Source organism: Suncus etruscus, chromosome 1, assembly GCF_024139225.1.
Source record: "Suncus etruscus isolate mSunEtr1 chromosome 1, mSunEtr1.pri.cur, whole genome shotgun sequence".
NCBI classification, from domain to species: domain Eukaryota; kingdom Metazoa; phylum Chordata; class Mammalia; order Eulipotyphla; family Soricidae; genus Suncus; species Suncus etruscus.
In genome coordinates this window covers 186,307,205-186,333,421 of record NC_064848.1, presented here as the reverse complement: position 1 = coordinate 186,333,421, position 26,217 = coordinate 186,307,205, and the positions used below count along the sequence as shown (strand labels likewise).

Sequence of the window (26,217 nt, the reverse complement as noted above, 5' to 3'; positions counted from 1 at the left end):
AAACTGCTTCATAATTTCACAAATGATACTATGTTAACTTGTGTATAACTCACACTTTCAGACAAAAATTATTCTGCAAAAAAAATTTATTCTGCTGCAGCTTATTACCAAATATATTTCTATCTTCACCTAAAATAATTGGTTTTTATTTTTAAACATTATTCTAATTCATTAAACACTATGTTTGTTGCTGGAGGAGGACTAAGGTGGCAGTGATGCACAATGATCAGAACTGATATTTTATTTAATTTTCAGTATATGACATTTTGCTTTTGAGGATTTTTGTTTTGGGGTATTTTATTTATTTATTTATTTATTTTGGTTTTTGATTTTTGGGCCACACCCAGTGGCGCTCAGGGGTTACTCCTGGCTCTGTGCTCAGAAATCGATCCTAGCAGGTATGGAGGACCATATGGGATGCTGGGATTTGAACCACCGTCGGTCCTGGGTTCGCAGCTTGCAAAGCAAATGCTCTACAGCTGTGCTATCTCTCCAGCCCCTGCTTTTGAGGTTTTTATTTACTTTTTATTTTGGGTTTTTTGTTTTTTTTTTTTTTTGGTCACACCCGGCGGTGCTCAGGGGTTACTCTTAGCTATCTGCTCAGAAATAGCTCCTGGCAGGCACGGGGGACCATATGGGATGCTGGGATTCGAACCAACCACCTTAGGTCTTGGATCGGCTGCTTGCAAGGCAAACACTGCTGTGCTATCTCTCTGGCCTCCCCTCCCCCCCCCTTTTTTTTTGGTGTTTCGTTCACACCTGGTGGCGCTCAGGGGTTACTACTGGCCATACGTGGTGGCGCTCAGGGGTTACTACTGGCTCTACACTCAGAAGTCACTTCTGGCAGGCACGGAAGACCATATGGGATGCCAGGATTCAAACCACCGTTTGTCCTGGATCTGCTGCGTGCAAGGAAAACGCCCTACCGCTGTGCTATCGCTCTGTCCCCTTTATTTACATTTTTAATTAAGCTTTTCTTAGATTAATGTTTAAATTAGCATATTGGTGCTAAAGAGCTAGCTCAAATGGCTGGAATGCATACTCTTCATGTAGGTTGCAAGGTGCATCTCTGACATCATATGGTCCCCTAAACACCTGAGTGACCCCAAAGTACCAAACCATGAGTAGCCTCTAAGCACCACTAGTGTAGCCCAAAAACAAACATATAAAATTACTATTGGGGTGTGGGTTGGTCCACACCTGGTAGCGCTCAGAGCTTACTCCTGGTTCTGCCTCAGGAATCACTTCTGGTGGTCATAGGGAATCAGTCATGGGATGCCAGACTCTAACCAACCAGGTATTTCTTTTGCAGTCCAAATTAATGTAAGTTAGACAGAAACCAGTTTAAAAAATAAGTGTATTTGGGGACTGGAACGGTGGCACAGTGGTAGGCATTTGCCTTGCAAACGGCTGACCTAGACAGTTCCATCCTCCGGCATCCCATATTGTTCCTCAAGCCAGGAGCAATTTCTGAGCACATAGCCAGGAGTAACCCCTGAACATCACCAGGTGTGGCCCAAAAAGCAAAAAATTAAAAGTGTATAAGTGTATTTGTATTTTATACATAAATAAAAATAAAATAATTCTTTTTTTTTTTTTTTTTTTTTTTGTGGTTTTTGGGTCACACCCGGCAGTGCTCAGGGATTATTCCTGGCTCCAGGCTCAGAAATTGTTCCTGGCAGGCACGGGGGACCATATGGGACGCCGGGATTCGAACCGATGACCTCCTGCATGAAAGGCAAACGCCTTACCTCCATGCTATCTCTCCGGCCCATAAAATAATTCTTGAGCTCAGCCAGGAAAAGGGACCAGAGCAATAGTACAATGAATAGGGCACTTGCCTTGCACGTTTCTGACCTGGGTTTAATCCCCCACATCCCATATGTCCCCTGAGTCATGAGAACATTAGGAGTAATACCTGACCACAGAACCAGAGCCAGGAGTAAGCCCTAAGCACAGCCAGGTATGGCCAAAACAACAACAAAACAAAACGATAAAAAGAGTACAGTGGATAGGGCATCTGTCTTGTATATGGCTGACCCAGGTTCAATCCCCAGTCTCCCACATGGTCCCACAAGCCTGCCAGGAATACTTTCTGACACAAAGCCAGGAGTAACCCCTAAGCACAGCCTGGTATGGCCCAAAACCCAAAAAGTAAATTAATTAATTAACTAATTAAAATAAATAAAGTCAAGAGTAACCCCTGAGCATTGTTCAGTATAGCAAAAGCAAAAACAAACAAACAAAAAAACCCAGAAATATATAGCAAAAAGTCAATCTGGTTTTAATGTAATATTAAGTCTTATATATTAAATTCACAGAAATACTTGGTAATAGATAAATAATAAAACATTAACCATACTACCTTGTTTTTCTATGTTTGGGAGAATCTTATACAATATACTCTAATTTTGGGAAGAGATCAGCATACTTTATTTTTATTTTAACTTTATTATTTATTTATTGTTTTTTGGGCCACACCCAGCGACGCTCAGAAATCTGCACTCAGGGCCCGGAGAGATAGCACAGTGGCATTTGCCTTGCAAGCAGAGCCGATCCAGGACCTAAGGTGGTTGGTTCGAATCCCGGTGTCCCATATGGTCCCCCATGCCTGCCAGGAGCTATTTCTGAACAGACAGCCAGTAGTAACTCCTGAGCACCACCGGGTGTGGCCCAAAAACCAAAAAAAAGAAAAGAAAAAGAAATCTGCACTCAGACATCGCCCCTGGCAGGGTGGGGGCCCATATGGGATGTCGGGAATTGAACCAGTTCCTCCCTCCCAGGTCTGCCACATGCAAGGCAAACGCCCTACCGCTGTGCTATCTCTCTAGCCCCATATTTTCAAAATTTTGTTTTGCTTTGGATTTTGGTTTTTGGTTTTTGGTTTTGGGGCCACACTGTTGACGCTCAGGCTTTACTCCTGGCTCTGAGCACAGAAATCACTCCTGGGACCAGCCCGTGATATGAAGTTTACTACAAAGAGTGGGGAGTTCAATTAGAGAAATAACTACACTGACAACTATCATGATAGTGGTAGTGAGTGAGAGAAATAGAATACCTGTCTCAAATGCAGACAGGGGGTGGGAGAGGAGGAAGATGGGGGTTATTGGTGGTGGAAATGTTGCACTGGTGTAGGGTGATGTTCTTTATTTATAACTGAAACCCAATTCCAAACATGTTTGTAATCATGGTGCTTAAATAAAGATATAATTTAAAATAAATAAATCACAGTAATCCTAATATATATACATATATATAAGAAATTGTTCCTGGCAGGCTTGGGGGACCATATGAGATGGGGATGGAACTCAGGTCCGTCCTGGTAGGTTGGCTGCTTACAAGGTAAATGCCCTACCATTATCACTCCAGCCCTTATTTTCAGGAGTTTATATCAATTATTTATTCTAGTCTCTGTTATAAAGTAGCACTATCTTTGAGCTAGAAGCTTTCTACACAGTAAAACTGCTTCTCCTCATTTAGTTATTGTCACTTCATTTCATCAGTCAGAGACATTTAATTTATTTTGTTATTAGAACTGAAAGTTGAAAGTAGCATATATTTTACTAGTGAATTCCTTTATGCGATTTAATTTCATTTTTAAACAATCCATGAAATCTTTATCACAAAGCCAATTATTTGGTCAAATCCTAGTTTTGTTTCAATTATCATTCAGGGCTGGTTGTTTGGCAGAAAATGATAGAAGGACCTTCAGATGAATCCAGTCTAAAAGGTTTGGCAGATGCCATTAAATTATTATATGAAACAGACACCAAAGAGTGGACAGCAGATGATATTATCAGTCTTGTAGATGAACTATCAGGTAAAAATATATGTATTTCACATTGTAATAAAAAATTATGATTATACTTATAAATTTATAAGGATCATTTTACAAATAACATATTACCGTATTTTCTGGCGTATAAGACGACCCCCTAATTTTTGCAGTTAAAACATAGATTGAGGCCTATATTCGCTGTATCAGACAGAACATTCCTGTGCTGCAACTGTCTGTACCACAGTGAGCCAACACAACAAGCAAAGGTTCAAAGGTCATAGACTTCCTCTCTGACTCGAGCCAATCAGAGCAGGCTTTTGACAGTGTAGATTCGGTACAGAACATTGTCTAATTTGCATGCATAAAAAGCCTGCTTGGATTGGCTGAGTTAGAGAGGCGGTCCGAGCAGCCTTGCAGTGATTGGTCCCTTATCATAGGCACCTTTTCTGGCAATTCCCTGGTGGTGTCAATTAATCTCCCCGGCTACATGAACCAAACAACACCCCATCCTCGGACCCTAGAAGTGAACCACCAACACGGTTAGCTGGGTTTTGCCAGAAGTGGCCCCCAGATCTCCTGAGTACTGTTTGGGAGTCCCCAAGAAAGAGATTTGGAAACTCTGCGGCCTGATTTTTTTGTTTGTTTGTTTCGTTTAGCGGCATATTGAAACATTTTTCAGGATATACTCGTATAAGACGACCCCCGATTTTCAGTTGACTTTTTTGTTTCAAAAGTCGTCTTATATTATGCCAGAAAATACGGTACCTTTTGGAAATCACTGAGTGTTTGGAAATATTTAAATAGCTTGGTATTATGGGGCTAGAAAGATAACTTAAAGTACTGGAGTACAAAAAAAAGTACTGGAGTACATACTTTGCATGTAGGACTCCTGGGTTTGATCCCAGTTCCACATGGTTGTCCAGGAGCACTCCTTAAGCACCAAGCCTCAAGTAGCCCATGAGTATTTTCTCGTGGGTGTGTTTCCTGTGGGGAAAAAAATATAGAGTTGGGAGGCTGAAGCCATAATATAGTAGCTATAGGGAATTTTTGCCTTGTACATGACCAACCCAGGTTTGATTCCTGGAATCCTGTATGATCCCCTGAGCCCACCAGGATTGATTCCTGTGTGCAGAGCAATGAGTTAGGAAAGGAAAGAGGGAGGGAAAGAGGGAGGGAGGGAGGGGGGAGGGAGGGAGGGAGGGAGGGAGGGAGGGAGGAAGGAAGGAAGGAAGGAAGGAAGGAAGGAAGGAAGGAAGGAAGGAAGGAAGGAAGGAAGGAAGGAAGGAAGGAAGGAAGGAAGGAAGGAAGGAAGGCAGGCAGGCAGTGGACTTCACTAGGGGTTAGAGTGCTTATCTTGTTCACAGCTGGAAAGGAATCACTGAGCACAGAGCCCAAAAAAAGCCCTGAGCACTGCATGGTATGGTCCACAAAAAAACAAAAATAAATAAATAATCAATTTTGGGGTCAGAGAGCTAACTCCATGGGATGAGCACATGCTTTGCATGTAGGAGAACAGGATTCAATCCCCAAGCTTTTTCCCAAGCATTATCCAGAGCTATCCGAGTACAGATCCAGGAGTAACCCCAGCAGACCACTTAGTGTAGTCAAGAAAAAGAGTTTGGCATAAATGTTTGAAAAATATCATATAATCAGTTTATTTTCTCCTTCCTTCCTTCCTTCCTTCCTTCCTTCCTTCCTTCCTTCCTTCCTTCCTTCCTTCCTTCCTTCCTCCCTCCCTCCCATCCTCCCTCCCTCCCATCCTCCCTCCCTCCCTCCCCCATATGGCCCCCTGAGCCTGCCAGGAGCAAATTCTGAGCTCAGAGCCAGGAGTAATCCCTGAGCGCCACTAGGTGTGGCCCAAAAACCAAAAACCAAAAAATAAATAAAAAGAAAGAGAGAGAGAGAGAGAGAGAGAGAGAGAGAGAGAGAGAGAGAAAGGGAGGGAGGGAGGGAGGGAGGAGGGAGGGAGGGAGGGAGGGAGGGAAGGAAAGGAAGGAAAGGAAAAGGAAGGAAGGAAGGAAGGAAGGAAGGAAGGAAGGAAGGAAGGAAGGAAGGAAGGAAGGAAGGAAGGAAGGAAGGAAGGAAGGAAGGAAGGGGAAAAATATGATTTAAAAAGATTAAAAAAAAAAAAAAGGGCCCGGAGAGATAGCACAGCGGCGTTTGCCTTGCAAACAGCCGACCCAGGACCAAAGGTGGTTGGTTCGAATCCCAGTGTCCCATAAGGTCCCCCGTGCCTGCCAGGAACTATTTCTGAACAGACAGCCAGGAGTCACCCCTGAGCAGCGCCGGGTGTGGCCCAAAAACCAAAAAAAAAAAAAAAAAGGTTTTAAAAAAAAAGGTTTAACTTGCCTTGCATACTGCTGACCAGAATTTGATCCTTTTCATCACATGCAGTTCCTCTATCAAGAGTTCACCATTAGGGCTGGAGAGATAGCACAGTGGCAGGGCATTTGCCTTGCAAGTGGCTGACCCAGAGCCAAAGGTGGTTCGAATCCCAGCATCCCATATGGTCCCCCGAGCCTGCCAGGAACGATTTCTGAACAAAGAGCCAGGAGTAATTCCTGAGCATGCTGGGTATGACCCCAAAAATTAAATAAGTTTAAAACTTTACAGAATTTCTTTCCTTATACATTAGACCGCCTTACCTGTTGATCCAAATGAAAGAAAATGCTTTGAGTCTATTCCAACTACGTTTATTTATAATAGCTGTCTCAACATGGCAATAATTCTATCTCTAATTGAATAGTGTAATTTAAAAACTAAAGCTTTACCCTTGGTGTGAATTTTATTTCCAATGAATTGATATAGTAGTATATTTAATGATGTTGACTATTGCTGTGTGTGATTTCTCATTAACTGTTCTTCTAATAAAAGTGGTTCCCCGGGAATGGCTTCTAGAAAATAATGCACGTCTTCTGATCCTAAGTGGGAACAACATCTGTTTCACCTTCATGGCTAGTAAGGCTGTGAATGGACGGGCTATAGAATTAGCAAGGCTGATCGTGTTTTTGGCTTTGGTAAGCAAAACAAGTTTTTATCTAGAAAATTGTTTAACATTCTGTTTTTTCCATCAGGAAGTTACCCTAAAGAAACTAAACTATGTTAATATTATTTTATAAGAATTAGTATTTAGGGTCCGGAGAGATAGCACAGCGGCGTTTGCCTTGCAATCAGCCGATCCAGGACCTAAGGTGGTTGGTTCGAATCCCGGTGTCCCATATGGTCCCCCGTGCCTGCCAGGAGCTGTGTCTGAGCAGACAGCCAGGAGTAACCCCTGAGCACCGCCGGGTGTGGCCCAAAAACCAAAAAAAAAAAAAAAAGAATTAGTATTTAGGGGCTGGAGAGATAGCATGGAGGTAAGGCATTTGCCTTTCATGCAGGATGTCATCTGTTCGAATCCCGGTTTCCCATATGCTCCTCCGTGCCTGCCAGGAGCAATTTCTGAGTCTGGAGCCAGGAATAACCCCTGAGTACTGCTGGGTGTGACCCAAAAACCACAAAAAAAAAAAAAAAAAGAATTAGTATTTATGGGCCAGAGAAATAGCATGGAGGTAAGGCGTTTGCCTTTCATGCAGAAGGACGGTGGTTTGAATCCCGGCACCCCATATGGTCCCCTGTGCCTGCCAGGGGCGATTTCTGAGTGTGGAGCCAGGAGTAACCCCTGAGCGCTGCCGGGTGTGACCCAAAAGCCAAAAACCAAAAAAATAAAAAAAGTATTTATGGGGCTGGAGTGGTGGCGCAAGCAGTAGAGCGTCTGCCTTGCACATATGACGATCCCCCCAGCATCCTATATGATCCCCCAAGCCAGGAGCGATTTCTGAGTGCATAGCCAGGAATAACCCCTGAGGGTTATTGGGTGTGCCCCCCCCCAAAAAAAAGAATTCTGAGGCCGGAAAGATAGCAAGGAGGTAGGGCATTTGCCTTGCATGCAGAAGGACAGTGGTTCACATCCCGGCATCCCATATGGTCCTCGAGCCTGCCAGGAGGAATTTCTGAGCATAAAGCCAGGAGTAACCCCAGAGCATTGCCAGGTGTGACCCAAAAAACAAAACAAACAAACAAACAAACAAAAAAAGTCATGGGGCCAGAGTAGATAGCACAGCAGGTAGGGTGTTTGCCTTGCACATGGCCAAACTGTGTTCAATCCTCAGCATCCTATATGGTCCCCCTGAGCTTTCCAGGAGTAATTTCTTAGCACAGCAGCAGAACTGGTAGGTGTGGCCCAAAAGCAAAAAAAAAAAAGAAAATGGGATAGAATAGCTGGTAAGCCACGTAAGACCCAGGTCTTATTCATGGCACCCCATGAATAAGCACTGAACAATACTGGGTGTGGCCTCAAAAAAAAAAAAAAAAAAAAAAGCTGTGGTTCTTCACAAATTTGATACCTGGAACTCCTTATGGATCCCTTGAGCCTGCCAGAAGTGATCCCTAAAAACAAAACCAGGAATAAACCTTAAGCACCACCAGATATGGCAAAAAAAAAAAAAAAGAAGCAGTGAAACCAAAATGATGTACAAAGGATAGGACACTTACTTTAAATAGAGTTGACCTGTATTCAAACCCTGGAACCTCATATGGTTCCCTGAGCACCACCGGGTATGACCAAAAAAGTTAAAAATAAATAAACAGAACCACATAACTTGAATCATCTTGTTCCACCTCACAAATTGAGGGGGGAATAATGGAGGAACCAAGACCAATATTTAATGTATGAACATTAAATAGAAATTTAAAAATGATCAGACCTAAACACCAAATCCAAAGCCAACGACAACAGAATTGATACCCAATCTACAACATGCTAGACACAGAAGGGATCACTTATACTAGCAACCGGGGGTGGGGGTTGTAAAGGAGGGGGATATGGGATGCATGCTGGGAACAGGGGTGGAGAAGGACAACGTTGGTGGTGGAAATGCCCCTGATTCAATATCTCTGTGTACCTAAAATATTACTGTGAAAGATTTATAATCCACTTGGGTCAAAATAAAAATTAAAAATAAATAAAATAGAAGTTGTATCTTGGGGCTGGAGTGATAGATTGTACAGCAGGTAGGGCATTTGCTTTGACACAGCCATTCTGGGTTTGATCCCCAGTATCCCATATGGCTCTCTAAGAGCGATTTCTGAGTGCATAGCCAGGATTAACCCCTGAGAGTCTCCGGGTGTGGCACCCCCCAAAAAAATATATGGTTCTCTGAGCACTGTCAGGAGTCATTCCTGAGTACAGAGCCAGGAGTAACCCCTGAGCATATTGCAGGGTATGGCCCAAACCACCACTACCTCATAACCCTCAGTCAAAAAATAGAAGTGTCGGGCCGGGTAGGTGGCGCTGGAGGTAAGGTGTCTGCCTTGAAAGTGCTAGCCAAGGAAGGACCGTGGTTCGATCCCCCGGCGTCCCATATGGTCCCCCCCAAGCCAGGGGCGATTTCTGAGCACATAGCCAGGAGTAACCCCTGAGCATCAACCGGGTGTGGCCCAAAAACCAAAAAAAAAAAAAAAAATAGAAGTGTCAGGGCTGGGGGGGGCAGAGAGATAGCAGGAGGTAAGGCAATTGCCTTATAATCAGAAGGTCGGTGGTTCAAATCCCAGCATCCCATATGGTCCCCTGTGTCTGCCAGGAGCGATTTCTGAGCATAGTGCCAGGAGTAATCCCTGAACACTGCAAGGTGTGACCCAAAAACAAACAAAACAAAAAAAAGTGTCAGGGCTGGAGAGATAGCACAGGGGTAAGGTATTTGCTTTGCATGCAGCTAATTTGAACAGATGGTGGTTTTAATCCTGGCATCCCATGTGGTCCTCTGAGCCTGCCAAGAGCGACTTCTTAGTGCAAAAGCCAGGAGTAACCCCTGAGAGCCACCAGGTGTGACAAAAAAAAAAAAAAAAATAGAAGTGTCTATATGGGGGCCGGGTAGGTGGCGCTGGAGGTAAGGTGTCTGCCTTGCAAGCGCTAGCCAAGGAAGGACCGCGGTTCGATCCCCCGGCGTCCCATATGGTTCCCCCAAGCCAGGGGCGATTTCTGAGCACATAGCCAGGAGTAACCCCTGAGCATCAAACGGGTGTGGCCCAAAAACCAAAAAAAAAAAAAAAAAAAAAGAAGTGTCTATATGGATTGTCCTTGTATTTCAGCTCATGGCATTTGGTCAATAATACTTACAAAGCAGAACTCTTATTTATTTATTTTTTTCTAATTTATTTTAATTCAATACCTTTCAGTAGTTTTACCTTAGTAAATAACATTTGTGATGATATTAAATCAGTCTTTTATTTAATTCACATATTTTTCTCACTAATATTTTGTCTTTTGGGCCTGTGGAGGTAGATTACAGAATATATATACCAAAGGCACAGGTTTGAGCCCCAGGACCACATGGTTACCTTAATACTACAGGGTACAACCCCTAAGCAATGTTCTAAGAGTAGCCTCTGAGCACTGCCAGATGTGGCCCCAAAACTGTACCACATTTATTGTTGTTGTTGTAGTTGCATACCAGAAATCCCTCATCCAGGCAAGGCATGTATTCTACCAGCAAACCATGTGCCTAGACCCAAATTATATCACTTAATTTTAGTTTTAGGGCCACAACTAACAGTGCTTGTGAATTACTCCTGGCTCTGTGCCCAGGAATCATTCCTCGTAAGGCTCAGAGACCATATGTGGCATTTAGAATGAAACCCAAATTGACCATGTGCAGGACAAGTGCCCTACCTATTGTTCTATCTCTTCAGTCCTAAATTGGACCATTTAAAAGGAAGTATTAGGGACTGCAGAGATAGTACAGCAGGAAGAGCACTTGCATTGAATAAAACCGACCCAGTTTCTAATCCCAGCATCCCATATGGTCCCCAATCACTGCTAGGAGTAGTTCCTGATTACAGAGCCAAGAATAACCCCTGAGCATCTTCAGGAGTGTCTCCCCAAAATACAAAATAATATATGAACCCTTCATATAAATAAATAAAAGGAAGGAGTATTGATATGATTATTTTCCATTTATAGGCTTAATATAATGTGATATTGATAGTTAAGGTATAAGCTATTGTTTTACCATTTTCAAATTCAACAGCTTTCTTTGCAATGAAGATTTACCATAATGATTTTATGTCTAAATCAGGTGTGTGAGAAAGAGCTATACTGCATGGATTGGGCAGTTAAAATAATGCAGAAAGTCTGTAAGGTCTTTAGCACTCCAGTGGAAAGAAGTAACTTCCTACAAAATGTGACAAATGCATTTGCATGTCTTACAATGGAAATGCTGCAGGTAGTTATATCTGGTAAGTATGTACAGAGATGATGTATAGATATGAGTAAACTGCATCCCTTCCCCTGTGTTTGGTTTGGACCACATCCGTGCACAAACACTGTGCACAAACACTATGCTCCAGTCACTCGTGGTAGGCTCAAAGGACGACATGAGGTTGTGAGGATTAGAACCTGAGTCAGCTGCATGCTGAGCACCCTACCTACTATTTGTTCTTTGTTTTTGGAGGCCATTTATGGCAATACTCAGGGGTTAATTCTAACTCTGCATTCAGGAATTAGTCCTGATGATGCTCAGGGTACAACAGAATGAGATGCCAGGGATCGAATCCAGGTTGACCATATGTTCTGCCCCCCATACCTGATGTTTCATCACTCCATCACAAGCACCTTTACCTCTATTTAAGATAGGTAATTCTGTATAAATTGTTTCCAAACCAAATTAAGAAGCAGACAAAGGGCCGGAGAGATAGCATGGAGATAGAGCATTTGCCTTGAATGCAGAAGGACAGTGGTTTGAATCCCGGCAACTCATATGGTCCTCCGAGCTGCCAGGAGCAATTTCTGAGTGTAGAGCCAGGAGTAACCCCTGAGCACTGCTGGATGTGAACCCCTCCCCCCCAAAAAAAAGCAGACAGCTAAAAGTATTGCCATCCACAGTGCCTAAAAAAGATAAAAGGGAAAGAGGGAAAAAGAAAAGTGTGTGTCTGTCATAGAGGTGAGCCGGTGAGGGGAGGGCAGGTAGAAAAGAAACAGGACATTTGTGGGTGTGCAGACAGCTAAAAGTATTGCAAACCACAGTGCCTAAAAAAGATAAAAGGGAAAGAGGGAAAAAGAGAAAAGTGTGTGTCTGTCAGAGAGGTGAGCTGGTGAGGGGAGGGCAGGTAGGAAAGAAACAGGACATTTGTGGGTGTTGGAACATTTTATGACTAAATCTTAATAATGAACAATTTTGTAGTTTCCAGTTTTAACACTTTGGGGGGGGGGTTGGATCATACCCGGCAGTGCTCAGGGGTTACTCCTGGCTCCATGCTCAGAAATCAATCCTGGCAGGCTCAAGGGACCATATGGGATGCCGGGATTCAAACCACTGTTCTTCATTGTCTAAGGAAAATTCCCTACCGCTGTGCTATCTTTCCAGCCCCCAGTCTTAATACTTTTAAAATCTGGTTTTAGAATTTGTGGAGATAGTACAAGAATTAGGCACTTGTCTTGCAATGCAACTAACTCTGGTTCCATCTCTGCCATCACGTGACACTGCCCCTGAGCACCACTAAGTGTGGACCAACCCACCTCTACAACTCCACTCTTCCTAAATCTGATTTTTTTTTTGTGGCCACACCCAGCAGTACTCAGGGCTTGCTCCTGGCTCTTCACTTAGGAATCACTCCTGGCAGGCTTGGGGGACCATATGGGCTGCTGTGGATCGAACCCGGATTAGTTATGTGCAAGGCAAACACCCTACCTACTGTACTTTCACTCTGGCCTCTCAATTTCAATTTTGTATATCATAACTTTAACTTTGGGACCATGGAAATGGGTCAAAGGACTGGAGTACATACTTAGCATTCAGGTACCCCAGGTTTAATATCTGGTACTGCCTTATCCACTGAACACCATACTGGAAGTAGTTTCCCCTGTCCAGGAACTGCCAGGTGTGGCCCCAAAACAAAATTTAACATGCTCACTTAATATATCACAAAGACATATAATTTCAATTGTATTGTTTTAGGTTTTTTGTTTGTTTGTTTGGGGGTCATACCCAGCAGTGCTCAGAGGTTACTCCTGGCTCTGCACTTAGAAATCACTCCTGGTAGGCTCGGGGGAACCATATGGGATGCCATAAGGGACCATATGGAGATCCAACCTAGGTTGTCCACATCAAATGCCCTACCCACTGTGGTTTCACTCCAGACCATTTTAGATTTATTAGAAAGTCAACACAGGGCCAGAGCAATTGCACAGTGATAGGGCATTTGCCTTGCATGCAGCCGACCCACCAGGGACCAAACTGGGTTTGTTTCCCTGCATCCCATTTGGTGATGGGATGGTCCCCCCAAGCCTGCCAGGAGCGATTTCTGGGTGCAGAGCCAGGAGTAACCTCTGAGCATCACCAAGTGTAGCCTCAAAACAACAAAAAGAGGCCACACAATTAACCTTATTTTATTGTAAAAACAAAACTAATATTTAAGATAATTTCTCACACTTTTAAACTTTCTCATAGTTTTAAAGTTAAAAGAAGGAGCTGGAATAATAGTATAGCATATAGGGGCCGGAGAGATAGCATGGAGGTAAGGCATTTGCTTTTCATGCAGGAGGTCATCAGTTCGAATCCCGGCGTCCCATATGGTCCCACGTGCCTACCAGGAGCAATTTCTGAGCCTGGAGCCAGGAATAATCCCTGAACACTGCCGGATGTGACCCAAAAACTACCAAAAAAAAAAAGTATAGCATATAAGGCATTTATTTGCCTTTCATGTAGCTGATCCCCAACTTTTCCTATGGTCCCCCAAGCCTGCTAAGCATGATTCCTGAGCATTGATGAGTATAAGTCCCCCAAAAAATAATTTTGTTTGTTTGTTTATTTTTGTGTCACACCCCGAGGTACTCAGGGGTTACTCCTGGCTCTACGCTCAGAAATCGCCCCTAGCAGGCGAGGGGGACCATATGGGATGCCAGATTCAAACCACCGTCCTCCTGCATGCAAGGCAAATGCCTTACCTCCATGTAATCTCTCCAACCCCCCCAAAATATAATTTTAAAAAATAAGTTGAGGGGGCCAGAGAATAGCACAGCAATAGGGCATTTGCCTTGCATGCAGCCAATCCAGGAGGACCCTGGTTTGAATCCCAGCATCCCATATGGTCCTCCATGCCTGCCAGAAATGATTTCTGAGCACAGAGCCAAGAGTAACCCCTGAACATCTCCGGGTATGACACCAAAAATAAAATAATAATAATTAAAATAAAATAAAGAGTTGAAAGCAAGAAATCATGGATCAGGGGCCGGAGAAATAGCATGGAGGTAAGGCATTTGCCTTTCATGCAGAAGGATGGTGGTTCGAATCCCGGCATCCCATATGGTCCCTGGTGCCTGCCAGGGGCAGTTTCTGAGGCTAGAGCCAGGAGTAACCCCTGAGCACTGCCGGGAGTGACCCAAAAACTAAAAAAGAAAAAAAAAAAAAAAGAAAGAAATCATGGATAGGGCCCGAAGAGATAGCACAGTGGCGTTTGCCTTGCAAGCAGCTGATCCAGGACCAAAGGTGGTTGGTTCGAATCCCACTGTCCCATATGGTCCCCCGTGCCTGCCAGGAGCTATTTCTGAGCAGACAGCCAGGAGTAACCTCTGAGCATCGCCGGGTGTGGCCCAAAAAAAAATAAATAAAAATCATGGATCAGAATTCTTATGACTTTTATTTAAAGAGTCATAAAATTCCATGACTGAGGGCCCAGAGAGATAGCTCAGCGGCGTTTGCCTTGCAAGCAGCCGATCCAGGACCAAAGGTGGTTGGTTCGAATCCTGGTGTCCCATATGGTCCCTCGTGCCTGCCAGGAGCTATTTCTGAGCAGACAGCCAGGAGTAACCCCTGAGCACTGCCGGTGTGACCCTAAAACCCCCCCCAAAAAAAAATTCCATGACTGTGGAAATTTTTTTTACTTCAGTGGCTAATGTCTTAGTAAAGTTCACTAATTCATTCCTGTTACATATTAAGGAAAATCAGAATATCTAGTTAATTATATATTAACATTTTTAACTTCTTTTTCTTCCCTATTTTTTATTTATGTGTATGGTGTGTAGGAAACCGTGATGAAGATGACAGAAACTTCTTGAATTTGTTTCATCTCATTCATGCTCAGGCTAACTTCCAAAAGGAGATCCTATATCTAGCCATGAATACTTTCTCTTCCTAAATACTCAAAAATCCTTCTTGCATTTGGTCAATACCTCACTGAACTCATCTTTCAAAGTGCTACTTTTCCACACTCAGAATTATACATGGAAATTTTTCCTGTAACCTAAGAATTAAAAGCTGCATAGAATTTTAGAAACAATTATCATTATTGATATAAAAATTTTCTAACAAGTTCAAGAATATACTGAGATTTCTCTGGAAAATAAGCCTTGTCTCTCCGTATTTTGATAAACTAAACACCAGATTTAATAAAACACTATTCCGAAGAATACAGAATCAGACTACCCATATGTGTGGATCTTTGAAGCAAAAGAAAATCTTGTTCCATAGTAAGAGAAAATCCAAATTCTCAATATTTATCTACGCACAATTGTGTAGAGGTAATTGAGAACGTTTCCTAAAGATATGCAGTAGAATGTTTATATATATCACATTCTTTTATTTTTTTGGCATATGTATTTTGTTTGCTTTACACTAACATATCACAACTAAAGGAAGTATGTGTATGTATATACATAACCAGTCACATGCATATTGTTTACAGATATGTTTATATCTATAAATGTAAATACATTTTCCTTCTTTAAGACAAATCACAAAAAATAAAAATAAATATAAAGGAAAGTACATATTATCCTAATACATTCAATCATCTTTTATTCTTTTCTGGCGATTAGAATGGACTATTGGAAACAAAACATAAAGTGAAAGAAAGTAGTTATTTTTGCTGTCAACATAGCCTTACAAATAATTTGCACTTTTTTCCTAAAGCTTTTATTTCTCTCTTAAAAAGAGTAAGACTTGGGTGACAGAGAAGGGAGGGGGAGAGTAAGACTTGAAGGAAACTAGAAGCATGGATTATTAGAACAGACTACAAGGAGAAGCTTTTCTTCAGCTAAATAAGTGGGTTCCAGGATGCTTCGGGAGTATTTCAATCTGACTAGCAATCTGCCACTGCCACTTTTGTTATTAAAAAAAAAAAAAAAATTGTGGGCCAGAGCGGTAGTGCCTCTGTTTTGCCTGTGCTAGTCTAGGACCAACTGCGGTTCGATCCCCTGGCGTTCCATATGTTCCCCCAAGCCAGGAGCAATTTCTGAGCACATAGCCAGGAGTTACCCGTGACTGTCACCGGGTGTGGCCCAAAAACCAAATATATATAATTGTGCCTAGTTGGGTTTAAATGGTCCTGGAACCCTCCTGGACCTCCCCCTTTTTTTTTTTTTTTTTTTTTTTTCAGGAAATTACTCCTGACTCTGTGTTCAAGAATCATTCCTAGAATTGTTCAATCCCGGGGCCGGAGAGATAGCCGGAGAGAGAGGTAAGGCGTTTGCCTTTCATGCAGGAGGTCATCTGTTCGAATCCCGGCGTCCCATATGGTCCCCCGTGCCTGCCAGGAACAATTTCTGAGCCTGGAGCCAGGAATAACCCCTGAGCACTGCCGGTTGTGACCCAAAAACCACAAAAAAAAAAAAAAAAAAAAAAAAAAAGAATTGTTCAATCCCCTGGTATAGCAGGGATTGAATTTTGCTCAGCTGCATAGAAGGCAACCTATGCAGCTGTACTATCTCTGGCCCTTGTGTGACTACTTTCTTTTTTAGGGGATGCGGAAATTGGAGCCACACCGGGAGGTGCTCAGGGATTACTACTGGCTTCTGAAATCGCTCCTGGCAGGCTGATGGGTGGCATATGGGATGGCAGGAATCAAACTGGGATCGGACTTGGGTTGTCCACTTGCATGGTAAATGCCCTACCTGCTGTACTATCGATCCAGTTTCTAATCACTTTCTAAAGTCAGACTCCCACTGGAGTTCTCAAAAGTTGGCTTTTTTTCCCCTAAGTCTCGACTTAGCTCCTCTGGAGCTGATGAAGTGAAGAAAAGATAGATAATATGGGAATTACCACAAAAGTAGGATATAAATTATGGAAAATTCTCAAATGTTGCTCAACAAGGGCTCAGAGATTTAATAGGATTAAAAAAGTGAAAATTGTGAGAAAATATAAAGCATGATAAGATTTTACTAAATTTTACTATATTTAATTAATTAATTTATTTATTTATTTTTGGTTTGGGGGTCACACCCGGCAGTGCTCAGGGGTTCCTCCTGGCTCTATGCTCAGATATCGCTCCTGGCAGGCTTGGGGAACCATATGGAATGCTGGGATTTGAACCACTGTCCTGTATGCAGGTGAACGCCCTACTTCCATGCTATCTCTCCAGCCCCTGAATGCAAAAATTAAAAAAAAAAAAGAGCCAACATTAATGATCTTTTTTTTTTTTCTTTCTTTTTTCCCATACATGCTTTGGAAAGGTTTGGTCCATTTATTTAAAAATTTGATGAACTTAATTAGGGAATATATCCTGTTAGACTGAGGAAAAAAGAAACAATGAAGAATACTGAGGTGCTGCAAGTCAGCCCCTGAAAAGGTTGACTGACAACACTGAGAGAATAAAAGAAATAACAAAGAAGAACTAGAAAAAACTAAGCAATAAATATTTTTACTAGACTGGTTGATTTTCAGTCTTTGGAAGGAGGCCACGGGCAGCAGTATTCAAGAGTTACTCCTGGCTCTTCATTCAGAAATCACTCCTAGCAGGTCTCCTGGGACAATTTTACATACTAGGGTGAAAACCCGATGACTTGTGTGATTTCGGCCACTTTCATTCTTTTGTTTGTTCACGCCCAGGGGTTACTCCTGGTTCAGTTCTCAGAAATGGCTCCCGGGGCCGGATCACACCTGAGTGCAGCCAGGTGTGACCCAAAAACAAACAAACAAGAAAAAAAAAATATCACTCCTGGCAAGATAGCGGAATTCGAACCAACGCGTGGCCACTTGCAAGGCTAATGCTCTACTGCTGTGCTATCTCTCTGGCCTACTTTTATTCTTTTAGAGAAAGAAATTTGGCATCGTTATTCATTTCTTTCATTCCTTAAATTATCCAACTCCCCACAGCATTATTTTCAGCAAGTTTTCGTTTTATTCATTTTTATATGGATATTAAATCTCATTACATACTAAACATGTTTTCTGCTCTACATTTTTAAAAATTCACGTTGTTTCATTATTCTAGGTAATTGTGAAATTACTTTTTGATCTTTCCCAGTAATTTGGATCATAAAAGAATCTGGGGTCAGAGCGATAGTACAGCAGGCAGGGCACGTGCCTTGCATGTAGCTGACCAGTGTTCGATTCCCAGCATCACATATTTTAGGTCCCCTGAGCCTGCCAGGAGTGGTTTCTGAGCACAGAACCAGGATTAACCCCTGAGGGCTACTGGGGTGTTGCCCCAAAACAAAACAAAACAAAATAAAAAAGAATTCAAGTTCAATAAAAAAAGTTCAAGGCATTGCTTCAACTTGCTGCATCCCCTGGCATGAATAATAGGCTCTTTTTTCACACTTTTTGATCTTCTGATGACTTAGTTTGTACTTCCAATTCTTCTGTAATTAAGACTTGGTTGCTGGGGCAGGAGAGATAGCACAGTGGCATTTGCCTTGCTAGCAGCCATCCCAGGACCAAAGGTGGTTGGTTCAAATCCCAGCGTCCCATGTGGTCCCCCGTGCCTTCCAGAAGCTATTCCTGAGCAGATAGCCAGGAATAACTCCTGAGTGCTGCCAGATATGGCCCCAAACCTAAAAAAAAAAAAAAAGACTTGATTGCTAGGATAATTATCTTCCTTAAAAATTAGAGTAAGTTGGGCCCGGAGAGATAGCACAGCGGTGTTTGTTTGGCTTACAAGCAGCCGATCCAGGACCTAAGGTGGTTGGTTCGAATCCCGGTGTCCCATATGGTTCCCCGTGCCTCCCAGGAGCTATTTCTGAGCAGACAGCCAGGTGTGGCCCAAAACCCTCCCCCCAAAAAAATTAGAGTAAGCAAGATTTAACAATCATGTTAAAAATAACTAATCTGGCTGGAGAGATAGCACAATGGTGTTTGCCTTGCAAACAGCCGATCCAGGACCTAAGGTGCTTGGTTCGAATCCCGACGTCCCATATGGTCCTCCCACCCCCGTGCCTGCCAGGAGCTATTTCTGAGCAGATAGCGAGAAGTAACCCCTGAGCACCGCCGGGTGTGGCCCAAACACCAAAAATAATAATAATAAAATAATAATAATAATAATAACTAATCTGGGCCCGGAGAGATAGCACAGCGGTAGAGCGATTGCCTTGCACGCAATTGATGCGAGTAGACAGAGGTTCGAATCCCGGCATTTCATATGGTCCCCAGTGCCTGCTAGCATCAATCATCGATCTGAGCACAGAGCCAGGAGTAACCCCTGAGTGCCCTCGTTATTTATTTATTTATTTTTTAATTTTATTATTATTTTTTTTTTTTTTGGTTTTTCAGGCCACACCTGTTAGATGCTCAGGAGTTACTCCTGGCTACGGGCTCAGAAATTGCCCCTGGCTTGGGGGGATCATATGGGACGCCGGGGGATCAAACCGTGGTCCTTTCCTTGGCTAGCGCTTGCAAGGCAGACACCTTACCTCCAGCGCCACCTCGCCGGCCCCTTGTGCCCTCGGGTTTAACAAAAAAAAAAAAATCTCTTCGTGTGATTATTTCTCTTTTTTTTTTTTTTTTTTTGGTTTTGGTTTTTGGGCCACACCCGGTGGTGCTCAGAAATAGCACCTGGATGGGGCCGGGCAGTGGCGCTGGAGGTAAGGTGCCTGCCTTGCCTGCGCTAGCCTAGGACGGACCACGGTTCGATCCCCCGGCGTCCCATATGGTCCCCCAAGAAGCCAGGAGCAACTTCTGAGCGCATAGCCAGGAGTAACCCCTGAGCGTCACAGGGTGTGGCCCAAAAACCAAAAAAAAAAAAAAAAAAAAAAAAAAAAGAAATAGCACCTGGCAGGCATGGGGGACCATATCTGACTCCAGGATTTGAACCAACCACCTTAGGTCCTGGATCAGCTGCTTGCAAGGCAAACTCCTACTGTGCTATCTATCCGGCCCCAGATGTGATTATTTCTTAAGAGTTAACCTCTTGGGGCCGGGAAGGTGGCGCTAGAGGTAAGGTGTCTGCCTTACAAGCCCTAGCAAAGGAACGGACTTTGCGGTTCGATCCCCCGGCATCCCATATGGTCCCCCCAAGCCAGGGGCGATTTCTGAGCACATAGCCAGGAGTAACCCCTGAGCGTCAAACGGGTGTGGCCCAAAAACCAAAAAAAAAAAAAAAAAAAAAAAAAAAGAGTTAACCTCTTTAGCAATACTCAGCTTACAATTACAGACTTTTATGTCAAAATTGTGAAAAGTAAAAAGACAAAGCTACTACAAAGGGGCCGGGCGGTGGCGCTAAAGGTAAGGTGCCTGCCTTACCTGCGCTAGCCTAGGACGGACCGCGGTTCGATCCCCCGGCGTCCCATATGGTCCCCCAAGCCAGAAGCAACTTCTGAGCGCATAGCCAGGAGTAACCCCTGAGCGTCACAGGGTGTGGCCCAAAAACCAAAAAAAAAAAAAAAAAAAAAAAGCTACTACAAAAACCTCTTTGTTATTGAACACCTAATTAGCAGTGTGACTTTAACAATTTCACAAGCAGAAGGCTGTGAAACCCTTAAGAAATCAGGGTAAAGGATATATACCCTTTGATTTATCAATATACCGCTAAGATGGGGCAAATGACTTAAAAGACTGCTCTACAGGACAGTTTCTGTAGGTTAAAAAAAAAAGCACCAATAAACTAATAAGAACACTTTTTCCCTATCAATATAATTCCATAAAGTTAAATTAAAATTAGACTTTGAGGGGCAGGAGCAGTGGTGTGGAGCTGTAAGGTGCCTGCCTTGCCGGTGCTAGCCTAGTATGGACCACAGTTCAATCCCCTGGAGTCCCATATAGTCCCCCAAACCAGAAGCGATTTTTTTTGTTTTTGTTTTTGTTTTTGGGTCACATCCGGCAGCGCTCAGGGATCACTCCTGGCAGGCTCGGGGAATCATGGGATGTCAGGATTCGAACCATGGTCCTTCTGCATGCAAGGCAAATGCCTTACTTCCATGCCCCGCTAGGAGCGATTTCTGAGCACATAGTCAGGAGCGTCACCGGATGTGCCCCACCCCCGCAAAAAAAAAATTAGCCTTTGAAAGGCTTTTAAAATTAAAATATATTCTAAGGTTATTGGCTTCTTAATGGTGTAAAACCCTGAAAATACGCAGTTATTTTTAAAGTGCTGTATTTATGAAAGAATGTCTTAGTAAGATTTTTTTTTTTTTTTGGATTTTGGGTTACACCAGGCCGCGCTCAGGGGTTACTCCTGGTACTATGCTCAGAAATTGCTCCTGGCAGGCTCAGGGAACCATATGGGATGCCGGGATTTGAAACACCAATCTTCTGCATGAAAGGCAAATGCCTTACCTCCATACTATCTCTCTGGCCTCTCTTTGTAAGTTTTTATTTAAGTTAAAATCAGAAATATTGGGGGCCGGGCGGTGGCGCTGAAGGTAAGGTGCCTGCCTTACCTGCGCTAGCCTTGGACGGACCGCGGTTCGATCCCCCGGTGTCCCATATGGTCCCCCAAGCCAGGAGCAACTTCTGAGCACATAGCCAGGAGTAACCCCTGAGCGTTACCGGGTGTGGCCCAAAAAAAAAAACCCAAAAAAAAAAAATCAGAAATATTTATCACTTGTTCCGTTTATCATGCAAGTTATTGGATGTTTGATTCCTTTAAAATTATTTCTTACCCCTAGGGCCAGAGTGATAGCACAGTGGTAGAACATTTGCCTTGCACAACTCTGGTTGGATCTCCAGCATCCCATTTGGTTTCCCAAGCCTGCCAGGAGTGATTTCTGAGTGCAGAGCCAGGAGTAACCCCTAAGCACCACCAGGTGTGGCCCAACCCCCCAAATTTTTCTTGCTAATTTTATTTTGTTTTGTTTTTAGGTCACACCTGGCGGAGCTCAGGGTTACTCCTGGTTCTGCACTCAGAAGTTGCTCCTGGGACCAAAGAGATAGCATGGAGGTAGGGCATTTGCCTTGCATGCAGAAGGACAGTGGTTCAAAACCTGGCATCCCATATGATCCCCTGAGCCTGCTGGGGGTGATTTCTGAGTGTAGAGCCAGGAATAGCCCCTGAGCGCTGCAGGGTATGACCCAAACACAAAAAAACAAAAATAGAAGCTGTTCCTGGCAGGCTCAGGGATGCCGGGATTTGAATCACCATCCGTCCTGGTTGGTTGCGTGCAAGGTACAAGCCCTACCACTCCTCAAAAATTACTTCTTTGGGGGGTGTCACACCTGACGGCACTCAGAGATTACTACTAGCTCTTTGCTCATAAATCACCCCTGTCAGGCTTGGGGGACCATATGGGACACCGGGGATTTGAACCGCCGTCATTCCTGTGTTGGTTACATACAGGCAAACGCCTTACCACTGTGCTATCACTCTGGCTCAAAAATTATTTCTTATGAAGGAAATATTTATACTGGTTATATCTGGCATATATCTATATCTGGGGCTATATCTGGCAGAGCTCAGGGTTTGCAAGGGATCAAACTCCTATTGGAAAGGCCAGTTGTAGAATCAAATAATTAACGAATGGAGCTGGATGGTGAAGGATGGAGGGATCTTTCTCTTTGCCACCCCCATTCAGCTGTTGGCTCCGCAACCCCCATTCAGCTGGCAGGTCCCAGGTTAGGTGAACAGCGGAATCACTCATCCAGAGACAGGCATCAGGAAGCATCAGCTTTATTCATCCCTATCCACCACATGTGTGGTTTCTATCAAAACCTTTCAAGCACTAGTTATTCTTGGCCCTGCATCTTAACTCCTTTCAGCCATCTCCCTTTGGGCTCTATGCTGGTCAAAGACCAAAAGAGGCAAAGACCCAAAAGCCAGAGAGCTCAGCAGGGCAGCCACTAATCCCCTGGCTCAAAGGCTTATCTACCTATTCCAAGACCCCTCCCAGGAATGGGCCGGGTCTTGCAGGTAAGGTTACACATAATATCTGGTTCCCAAGACCCCTCCCAGAAATGGGTGGGTCTCAGGTAGCTACACCTAAATCCAGGGTGGAGTTACAGCCAGTCTCTTAACTCCTGTACTATCACTCCAGCCTTGGAGGGAGGGAGGAAGGGAAGGGTTGAGGAAAGAAGGAAGGAAGGTAGGAAAGAAGGAAAGAAAGGAGGGAGGGAGGGAGGGAGGGAGGGAGGGAGGGAGGGAGGGAGGGAGGGAGGAGGAAGGAAGGAAGGAAGGAAGGAAGGAAGGAAGGAAGGAAGGAAGGAAGGAAGGAAGGAAGGAAGGAAGGAAGGAAGGAAGGAAGGAAGGATTCAAGAATTCAGCAGGAGATGGAGGAAGAAGCAGCAGGAGGAGAGATGGCAGAAAGAAGTTGAGATGACAGGGCTGACTATGGAACCAGCGTAAAAGGTTTTAAAGCTTAGGAGCCACATGTGGTGGCTAGGGCCTGAATAAAACTGATGTCTCCTGAAACCTTACTGTCTGTGAATCATTTCCTCGCAGCTATCCTGAACCCTCAGACCCACTGGCTGGAGGGAGTTGGAGGAGCATGGCCCAGGCTGGCAGAGAAAGGCCTCTCCATCCATCTCACCATCATCCACCTCCATCCTGGATTGTATAATTAAAGTGCTTAGAGGCTACTCTGGTATTTACAATTAATTGATCACAGCCAGTTAAAGATTTCTTTGTTCCTTCTCCACTCCCACTGCTTCACTTGACTAGCCTAAAAAAAGGGGTGGGGTACTCTGGCCTGGTGCTTAGAGGTTATTCAGAAACTATGTAGTACCGAGTATAGAATCTTGGGCTCCAGCATACAAAGCATGTTCTTTCATCCTTTGAGCATTTTCCTCAATCCTAGTTTTACTTTTCTTTAAAATAAATGGGAAGGGGATAATGTAAGGCAGGAAATAAGGGTGCAGAGAGATAGGGATTAAGATGCTTGCCTTGTTATGCTGCCTACACTGGTTCAGTCCCAAGTAGTATAGATAGTACCTCCAAGGGTCATTCATTTTTGGGAGTTGTTGTTGAGAGTTGTACCTGGAGGTGCTCAGGGGTTACTTATGGCTCTGAGCTCAGGAATTACTCATGGTGGTACTTGATGGACTATATAAGATGCCAGGGGTTGAACCTGTGTTGGTTGTATGCAAAGAAAACACTTTATATACTGTACTATCACTGCAGTCCCTGAACATAACCTGAAGTACCCCCAAAACAATAAATAAAACATGGGAAGAATCCTGGTGATGACTCAAAGGATTGAGCACCTGCTTGCAGAAAACCATGTTCAGAGGGGCTGGAGAGATAGCACAGTGGTAGAGCATTTGCCTTGCATGCGACCAACCTGGGATAGACCCCAGTTCAATTCCCAGCATCCCATATGGTCCCCCGAGCCTGCCAGGTGCGATTTCTGAGCGTAGAGCCAGGAGTAACCCCTGAGTGCTGCCGGGAATAGCCCAAAAAACAAAACATTTTAGGGCCAGAGTGATAGAACAAAAAGTAGAGTCCTTGCCTTGCTGTGGCTGATCCAGCAGCTTCCATCTGCAGTATCACTGAGCACTGCCAAGAGTGATTCCTGAATGAAGAGCTAGGAGTATTTCCCTGAGCATTGCTGGGTATGGTCCCCCAAATTTTATTGGATGGAACTGAAGCTGAAGATATGACTCAAATAGTATACTATACTCAAATAGATAGCACATGGCTAAGCATGTTTGAGTCCTGAGTTTGGGATCTCGAATTAAATCCTTGACATCATATGCACACATATCACCAGCACCACCCTGTATAACCATTATGGTCCCAAGCTTGGTGGTTAGGTTCACATTGATAGGCTTACTTAGTGTCACTGATCACTAAAAGTGGTCCCATCCAAAAAATAATAAAACAGATTGACAGTGTCTAAAGGGGTGGGGAGGAGAGTGAGAGAAAGAGAAGACAAATGTCTACCACAGAGACAGACAGGAGAAAGGGCAGAGGGGACGATGAGAAGAAAACTGGGGACATTGGTGGCAGCAAATTTGCACTAGGGAAGGGTGTTTGTACACTGTATAACTGAAACAATTATAAACAACTTTGTAACTGTAGGAGGAAATGAGATCACACACACATAAACACACAGATACACAAGAATGATCGCACTCATTGTGGAATAATTTTAAAAAAAATTAGTAATGGCAATAATATCCAAAGACAATAGATATGAGGGCTAGAAGGACTAGTCCATGATTGAAAGCTTGCCACAAATAGGAGTGCAATTAGGGCAGAGAAGGGACCAATGATAGTTGGAAATGATCACCCTGGACAAGAACTGAGTGCTAAAAGTAGGTAAAGTGATGTTAGGTTACACCTTATTTTACCTCAAATAAAGATCATCCCTGGTTCCTTTTTATGTTTGTCTACAACTTGAATTTACCCCAAAACAGATATTGTCTTACTCATACACATGGTGGGGCAGGCTCAGGATAGCTGCCCCACCTGGGGGTGGTCCCTGTACTCAATAAAAAACAGCTCTGGCAGGTAACTTGGTAGAGAAAATAGGTAGAAGACTGCCAGACTATAATTTACCTTCAACCTGTTTTGGATTATTTCTTGTACTACCCTAATTCACACTCGTTCACCTGGGCTTGGAGATACTGCACCTGGGGTGATTTTATAAAGTGATATGCATGATACCCCTTCAGTAATAATACTGCAAATCACAGTATCTAAAAGAGAAAGAGAGAGAGAAAGAGAGAGAGACATGGAGGGAGAGGGAGGGAGAGAGAGAGAAAGAGAGAGAAGAAAAATGTCTGCCATAGAGGCAGGCAGAGGAGAAGGGAGAAGAAAATTAGGGACATTGGTGACAGGAAAGGTGCGCTGGTGAAGGGATGGGTGTTGGGCATTGTAGAACTGAAACTCAATTAGGAACAACTTTGAAACTATTTCACAGTGATTCAATTAAATAATTTATTCAAAATTTTAAGAAATAAAATAGGTGGTAGCAAAACTGCTTTTTAGAAGGACCATTCTAGTCTTAATAAATATTTACTTAGGGCCCGGAGAGATAGCACAGCGGCATTTGCCTTGCAAGCAGCCGATCCAGGACCAAAGGTGGTTGGTTCGAATCCTGGTGTCCCATATGGTCCCCCAAGCCTGCCAGGAGCTATTTCTGAGCAGACAGCCAGGAGTCACCCCTGAGCATTGCCGGGTGTGGCCCAAAAAACAATAAATAAATAAATAAATAAATAAATAAATAAATAAATAAATAAATAAATAAATATTTACTTAGATAAAGCCAAAATATGTGATTTATCATGATAATTTTCCCTTCAATGCTGCTTAAGTAC

The 26,217-nt window shown here is 43.5% G+C and overlaps 1 protein-coding gene across 1 annotated transcript in view; it reads left to right on the top strand.

Annotated features, from left to right (window-relative positions):
- The window catches only part of FBXO47 (F-box protein 47), a 48,263-nt gene extending 33,313 nt beyond the window's left edge, over positions 1-14,950 (top strand). The window contains exons 7-10 of the mRNA XM_049780457.1: positions 3,674-3,820; positions 6,653-6,795; positions 10,894-11,053; positions 14,838-14,950. Coding sequence (XP_049636414.1) covers positions 3,674-3,820; positions 6,653-6,795; positions 10,894-11,053; positions 14,838-14,950 — 563 coding nt within the window. The remainder of the gene's footprint in view (positions 1-3,673; positions 3,821-6,652; positions 6,796-10,893; positions 11,054-14,837) is intronic.
- Positions 14,951-26,217: the final 11,267 nt, after the last annotated feature.